This window comes from Pinus tabuliformis, chromosome 2_1 (genome assembly GCF_031772625.1).
Source record: "Pinus tabuliformis cultivar Carrire ecotype Pingquan chromosome 2_1, CPIR1, whole genome shotgun sequence".
NCBI lineage: Eukaryota > Viridiplantae > Streptophyta > Pinopsida > Pinales > Pinaceae > Pinus > Pinus tabuliformis.
In genome coordinates this window covers 989,121,966-989,130,082 of record NC_142299.1, presented here as the reverse complement: position 1 = coordinate 989,130,082, position 8,117 = coordinate 989,121,966, and the positions used below count along the sequence as shown (strand labels likewise).

Here is an 8,117-nt window from a genome sequence, read left to right as displayed (position 1 = left end):
TAACCGTTAGAACTTAAAGTGATTGAATATGGACCGGTTCGAGTCCACATCTCCGGCAACTTGCAAGTTTAGCATTTAAGGACAAAGGACAGTGACCAGATAAATTTCGGATGGCTATCAGATCTGCGGATTTTCGCATTCAATTGCCTTGTTGTTCATGAGACTTTTGCATTCAATTCGCATTCAATTGCCTTCGGGTTTAGTACTTGAGCATTTAGAGAGAAAGGACAGTTACTAGATAAATTTCTAATCACTATCTTTCTCGTTCAATTGCCTTGGTGTTCGCCAGACTTCCACATTCAATTTCCTTTGTGTTTATTGAGCCCTCGTCCCTCGGGCCTCCACTACAATGATCCTTCATGTGTCTTGATTTCAAGCCGTTTTTTGCAATTTTGTTTGTGTTGTGTTGTCGGCCAGGTTGAGTGTCTTGGGTTCGGCTTTCTGCATAGCAGTGACTTGGTGTTGGCTTTCTAGACACCAGTAGCATCTTCTCACGCCAATTACAATGTTCGTGCGGTTCAACGCCTTCAGTTCGATTTTCTACGTAACAGTGGGGCGTCAGGTTTCTATTGGGTATGTGTTTAACCTGAGGTATACACAACCTTCGAACAGTAAAAAAAATTATTGCAGTGTCTATGAAATTCATCAACAATTAGTTTCTAGTTTTCATGTGCTTTTAGTATATAAATTGTACGTCTTTTGTTAATACAATAGGCAACTTAACTCCGGTGAGAGTCGTTGTATTCTAAATTCCACAATGAAGTGTTTGTCCCTGCACTACAGTCTAGTTCGTGAGGTTCACCTTCTTGGGTTCCGATTTCTACATACTGGTGATTCCCAAACCATAATCAGCTATACGGCGAAGGAATGAATTTGTCCGCATGAAGAGGGATTGATGAATCGGCTACACAATTCACTGTGGGAGGGCTGAACTTCTTTCATTTCATGGATGTATAGACACCAAAGAGGAATCGAGAAATTATGCTTCGAGAACTTTCTACAGGTATGCCGTTTGCTTAATGGATGGTTTCTAGAGAGTTCTACTGTTGTCCATCCAAGCCCCGACTATTCCTCCTCTACTCGCTGAAATTATTATTTTAGTTATTTTTAGGAATTGAGCGGCATTAAACTCATTATGTGCATCATCCAGATGGTGGTTTGTAAATCATATCTAAATATACTATGTTTTGTCAAATATAATATAGTTTGTTATGTTTATTTTTTAATTTCATTACATTCAAAAAATCTTTTATAGGAACACTGCTAACTAATTTATCGAATCGTAATAAACAATGGCAGGGATAGCAGAGAAAAACTAAATTGATGACTACGGAAATAGGAGGTAAAAACTAAAATTGTTCTGTTTAAATTTGACGATTCTAATTAGGGTTTTATGGAACGCACGATTGTCTGTGTTTTAATTTTTGTTTTATCAAACATAACAACTCATCAATCATTCAATTTATTTTTTATTGTTTGTGTATGCTTGTTTGGTATGTCTTTCTGATCACTGCATCTCATTAATGGTTCAATTTTATAGTTTATGTCTGCCTTTTAACATGCAAATGTTTGGAGATTTCCCAATTTGAAACGAAACCCGGCTTAATCGTAGGTCTTTTGTTCGATTCCCGTCTATGGTAAATTTTATTGTGTTTTTGAAACTTAGATACCGTGGGAGAAGCAGTGTGTAGAAGGTGTATGTCACTTACAAGACCCTATATGAACACAATTATTATACGGTGAAAAGTTTATTCCATTGAGAACCAACTGGTCAGCAAATCTCAAAACAAAGTGTAGCAATGAAACTTGAGCCAAATGATACAACAAAGAATGGAAAATTTAAACAATTATGAGTACAATTTGAAATTAGATGAAACTTGTACGAATAAATTTTAAAAGTCATATAATAGACCGTGTAAAAATAAAAATGTCGTAAAAAAATTCCTTGACGGGTAGGGTCACCCGTCAAATTTAACCCCTGGGTGCAATACTCACAACATGGTTCTATAGTCAACCTGCCGCTCATTTAAGCTTCTGGAATGTCCGGACAGCCTGTGCCACCCGAATCCTGAAAAACACAATGACACTTTGTAAAATGGCAACACGGTACTCAAGCGGAGCCTCACGTTTAGTTTTTTGGAAAATAACTTGGCCTCTTTATATTTCGCCACGTGGCATATACAGGTAGTCAGTTGCGACGAAAACTGACAGAATACGACCCACTTTCTCGAAACATCAGACCTCGCCATGCGGCACAAGTAACACTTTCCCAATATCCCTGAATATTCCAATCGACCTGGCTTACCCTCCACGCAACCATCCTCTCGTGTCTATATATATATATTCGTAGTTGCTTTCTGCAATTGCAAAGTTGAATACCCAGCGATTATTGAATCTGCCAAAATGCCTGTAACAGAGCCACGGTGCCCTGAAAATGGAAAGCAAAATCATACGGGGGGCGGCGGCGGCGGCCTCTGGCGCGTCTGCTCACTGGAAGATATACGCAAGAAACTGCTGCGATGGGAAAGGAGTCCAACTGACTTGGAGGCCGAAGCCAAGGCGCTGGCATGGGAAAAGCCCTTTTCAGGGTCCTTAAATGGCGATGAAGATGGGAATTCTCCTTCAAGAAATGGAGGGGGAGACGGCCCCTGCGCGTTTCAGTTGCCTGTGCATTATCCTCGGTATTCCAAGGCCGATTACGAATCGATGCCCGAGTGGCAGCTCGATAATCTTTTTCACGAATACGGTTTGCCCATCAGAGGAGATGTGGAGTTCAAGCGGAGCTACGCCATGGGGACCTTCCTCTGGCCCGACCAGCTTTGAATAAAAGATTTGACTGTATATACATCCTGGGCTTGATTGATTGATTCTGGGCAAAATTTTAAATATGTTTGGGAGCTCTGTGTGGCTTATATTTAGCCATGGATGCTCTCTCAGTATATGAGTACATTGCCAGAATCTCCTTTCAATCCAAATTGTGTTAATGTATATCATCGATTAGGGTTTGCTGCTTTTCCACCTGAACCAATTTTCGGTTTGTTTATATATATATTATTTATTGAATAGTTTTTTATTACAGGTAATTCTTTATTATTGGAGTTGTTGGGCTGTACCTTCCCAATGTCATGTAACCAAACTTGTAGATACCTTGCATTATTGTCTAATAAATTGTTCAATTATGTCGTTGAATAAATTGTAGATACCTTCCCTATCTCTAAATGCACCACACTCATTGGCTAAGCAATTCTTCCTTTGCTGGGTGGATATCATCACTCACTAAATTTTTACATTGTTTACTTAATTGGATTTTTTCTTTCGTCAATTTTTTCATAGCTTAGTTAACTTCTATCGTATTGCTTGGATTAAATTGTTTTATTTCTTCGAAATACATGCAAATGCAACTCTATATATATGTTTAGTGATATTCCTTTTTATCTTAATAAAATCTTGAATTTCAATTAATTGTGTTGCCCATATCATCGATATAATCTAAGGACCCATGCCTAGGGAAGTAGCCTAATAAGATATATAGTTTTTTATCATCAATTATATTGTGAATACTATTAAATTCAATGGAACAATATAACAAAAAATGAGTGCTTCATGAATCAATTTATGGATGGGTTTAGTTTAAGTAATTGATAACACATATTCATAAACACCCATAAGAGGTGTCAACATCTTTTGATGGGAGCTTTTGGTCATAATAGATGGGTCTTTATTTCAATATTTTATGTATATATACTTAAGAATATAGTTATTTTTGTCACACTATGGAAGGAGAACAACTTTTTGGGACATAAAACTCAAGGAGATTATTTATTTATTCATGTTTCCAAAAAAACCTTCAAAAGGTCTAAGATAGTGCAAATCACTCATGATTCTAGTAAAACATCTTTGTAGAAACAAAAGAGTGATTTGGATTTCTAGACGCTAGAGTATTGCATGCATGAGCAACTATGGTAATTGGATTGCATAATCTTTTGATGTGTATGCACACTTGATAGATTCACGATTATGTACCACTCAGTCAACATTTGAACTAGCAAGCACTAAATGAAGTGGTCTATATTATTGTCTTGGAAGATAAGTGTTGATTTTGAAATTTCACAATAGTCATAAGTCCTAATTTCAATTGATTACGAAGAATCTCAAAAGAGTAGAAGCCAAGAAGCATAGCCATTTGGTGTATACCTACTTGGTGATTAACAAAAGAGGAGCCTAAATTCAAACTCTTGATTATTGGCAATTGGATATTGGTTATTTGTATCCAAGTTACACTAAGCACAAAAGCGTCATGATCCGTACAAAGTCAACCAACAAACCCACCCTTACATGCCATTGAAGAATAGTGAGTAGTGAAATTGCAATTAGACTTTCCTAAAGAATAAAAGCCTAGTAGACTTTCTAAAGACAAAGCTCTCTATATAAAATTGAGACAACAATTAAAAGTTAAATTCCTTGTTGTATCAATGTTGGTGAACTGAGTGGGCTATAAGTCCCTCATTTATGGATCATATTCTATTGGTGCGGTTGAATCCTTGACCATACAAAGTTGCTAGTATTTTGAAGAGAGCCTTGCATACTCAGCATAGCATGGGTAAAGCAAGTAGATAAAGGTTGGAAGAATTAAATGCCAAAAATGCTCAACTTCAAGAAGATAACAATTGCTTGAGATAGAAGGTGGAGATGTATGACCAAATAATGGAAGAGATGGAGAAGTAACTTGAGACCTCTACCAAATCACCACCATTGCTAAAAAAGAAGTTTGATGAATGGCAAGGCTCTCTCAATATAGTCATGAAAAATTGGGACAAGCACATTGTTCAACGTCTACACACAAGGGAGAATGGCCTTCAATTGGATAGTTGACAAGAAGATAAACTCACTCAAATGATGGGTCAACTATGACAAGAGTTGGTAGAGAATGTTGATTTTTGTAGCTCGGGCACATACCTTTGCACAGGCCTTGTGTCTAGGTGTGTAGAAGTCGCCCACATTCTCCTTAGAACACTTTCTTTAGGTTGAGCAAGTTGTTTGTGTCAATTACCCTAAGTCTAACATAGGAAAAAACACATATTAATATGTGAACTTATTGAGCAAAAGTAAACTAAGAAAAAGTAAAGTAATTTACTTCAATAAGTTTTAATCTTATTTAGTGATCTCAAGTGAGGTAGGATCTAATCTCGATTGTTAATCATTTTGAGATTAGGATTAGGGTTAGAGATTTAACTCAATGTAAGGTTATAAAATCCAGCATAGGAGAGGAGAAAGATACACAACAATAACACAAGATTAAGAGCGACATCTCAGTAAGTGTTGTGTGGGATTGGAGGGAGTGTAGAGAGGCTAGAGATTTAGATCTACAAAAGAGATCAAGCACCAATCTAATGCAGATCTACTGGATCATATCTAGGTTATTGTATAATGTATTTTCTTAGTTGGACCATTATCCTAGGAAGAGAGCCCACGTAAGTTTGGATTTGTTTGTTATCGTAGTTGGAATTCTGAAGAAAATTGATCTCCGAATTCTAGGTGTTAGGTTCATACTATATTATCCAGGCCATGTTTTTCCACATCATACAAACGAAATCTTTTTAGGGGCCAAAATAAGTCGGTTGAATGATGAAGGGAATTTTTTTTAAAGGGCTAAATTTTTTTAAGAGCACGATTTAGAAATAAAATGAAATAAAAGGTAGGCCATCAAGGTGGCCACTAGCCACCAAGGCTATCAGACTCCACTGAAAATAGGGCGACGACTAAAGGAGGTTTCCCATGGGAAAACCCCTCCTAAACGAAAGTCCCATGACACAACATCCCAAAAACCTGAAGATGGAGATGCCAACCACAACTAAAGACGTTGATATTGAATTGGATGAGACTGCATAAACCCCCAGTGCAGAGGAACAAGTATTGTTGAACCTTATCAAGGATTAGGGGAGTTTGGAGCAATGGCTATTTGGATTAACATAAATTACAATATTATCAAATGTTTATTAAATGGAAAAGTCAAGGAAAGGGAGAAGATGGGGTGAATGGACCAACAACATTAGGAGTAGGAACCCAAACCTTAAATGACAAAGGTAAGAAACAAATAGGGAAAGAAAGCAGGAAAAAAGGGAGGAAATCTACTAGGAATGCCATTCAAGCGGTCAGCGAGTTTTTAGTGAACTCGGGTCAAGTGGTTGTGCTTCTAGAGGTGTTTCCCTTCTCTCAACATTCAAGTAAATGAAGATCCTCACTTGGAATATATGTGGCATTAACAACCAAGGTACACAATGATATCTTAGGAAAAGAATTAAAAAAGAGAAACCAATAGTTTTTATGTTACAAGAGATTAAAATAAGCAGTGAAAATGTTCAAGATATTGCATATCGGTGTTGGAAGGGATGTGTGACAATGGCTCTAGATGCCAAAGGAAACGTGGATGGACTCGCCATCATTTGGAACTCGAGCAAGGTAATATTCCAGGATTGGATTGCATTTCCCAAAATCATTTCGGGGAGATTTCGATACATTGGAACTAAGGGGATGGTTTGCTTGACATAAGTATATGGTCCTCATTTTCCTTCTAAGAAAGAGGTTTTTTTTATTGAACCTAACAACAATTCGAGGCCAACCTCTAGAACATTTTTGGATTGCGAGAGGTGATTTCAACCTCATCAAATCATTAGGAGAGAAGAACGAGGGTATTAATATGCTAGATACGATGATCCGACACTTTGTATATCTTCTACATGACCTACATGTGACTGATTTGGACACCATTAATGGGATCTATACATGGAATAACCATCGAAGTGGAAAGCACCAAGTGACAAGTCGCCTTGATCTCTTTTTGGTATCATAAACTCTTTTAGGTTGTGATCTTTATATGGAAGCAACAATTTTACCTTGTTTAGGGTCGAACCATTTGCCAATTCACCTAGAAATGGATGTAAAAGAGGCCCCTCATAACTAGCCTTTCATATTTGAGAGATTCTAGCTCCAAGACCCATATTTTTTATGAAAGCATAAGCCTATGGGAGGAAATCAATGTCCAATGTTGGAACCGTATGCACACATTCCTGCTAAAACTCTAGGAATTTAGGACAAAGCTCAAGGATTGGAATAAAAATGAGTTTGGACATATCCTAAAGGACAAGAAATCCCTTGAAACTCGTATATAACGAATCCAACGATGTATCATTTCTAAGGGACTTTTAGATTCATTGGTACAAGAAGAGGGACAACTAATCAACACACTTGAAAAAACAAGAAAACGTGAGGAAACCCTCTAGAAGTAGAAATCATGGGAAAAATGGCTGAAAGGAGGAGAGTGGAATACAATTTTTTTCCATAAAGAAAATGCCAAACACCATCACCACAATAGAATATGTTCCTTCTCTTCTAGGAATGGGCAACGATTAGTACAACATGAAGATATGGAGCAAGAATTGGTCTCTTTTTACCATGACATGCTTTTCGAACCAGTTCTTAATAAAAGGGAAATATTTCGATGTATTATGGCACACATTCCCTGCCTCATACATCTAGACCAAAATGAAGTGCTCGTGAGGAAAATATCATTCGTATAAGTGGTAATGGAAATGCCTAGAAGCAAGGCCCCAGGGCTAGATGGATTCATTGCAAAATTCTATAAATCATGTTGGCCATTTATTGGAGCGGAAGTTCACACCCTTGTGGAAGAATCCAAAAATATTCAATAGGTATGGTTGGGACTTAATGCCACTTTCATTACCTTAATTCCTAAGACTGGTAATGTTGATGATCCTAATGGGTTTAGGCCTATAGACATCTGTAATGTTGTGTATAAGATCATTTTCTCAGTTATGGTGAATAGGCTCAAAGCCCTACTTAAGAACATTATCTCACCCAAGCAGACCAGACTTGTTCAAGGTCATCAAATTCTAGACATAATTGTAGTAGCTCATGAGATCATTCATTCCCTTACAAAAACCAAAAAGGCTAGCATGCTAATCAAAATGGATGTTTTGAAAGCTTATGGTAGGCGGAGCTAGGATTTTCTCCTCTAGTTTCTTTGTGCCTCTCGTTTTTCTTCCCATTGGATCTCTTAGATCATATCTCTTATCTCCACTCCCTTTTATTCCATTCCC

The 8,117-nt window shown here is 37.4% G+C and overlaps 1 protein-coding gene across 1 annotated transcript; it reads left to right on the top strand.

Moving 5' to 3' along the window:
• Positions 1–2,356: 2,356 nt before the first annotated feature.
• LOC149203955 (uncharacterized) lies at positions 2,357–3,076 on the top strand. Its single transcript, XM_089400282.1, has one exon. The coding sequence runs from the start codon at positions 2,404–2,406 to the stop codon at positions 2,821–2,823; it is 420 nt and encodes a 139-aa protein (XP_089256408.1). The 5' UTR covers positions 2,357–2,403; the 3' UTR covers positions 2,824–3,076.
• The last annotated feature ends 5,041 nt before the right edge of the window (positions 3,077–8,117 follow it).

What these genes read in the sequence shown, in the direction of transcription:
- LOC149203955 (XM_089400282.1), top strand. Translation starts at nt 2,404, where the DNA reads ATGCCTGTAACAGAGCCACGGTGCCCTGAAAATGGAAAGCAAAATCAT.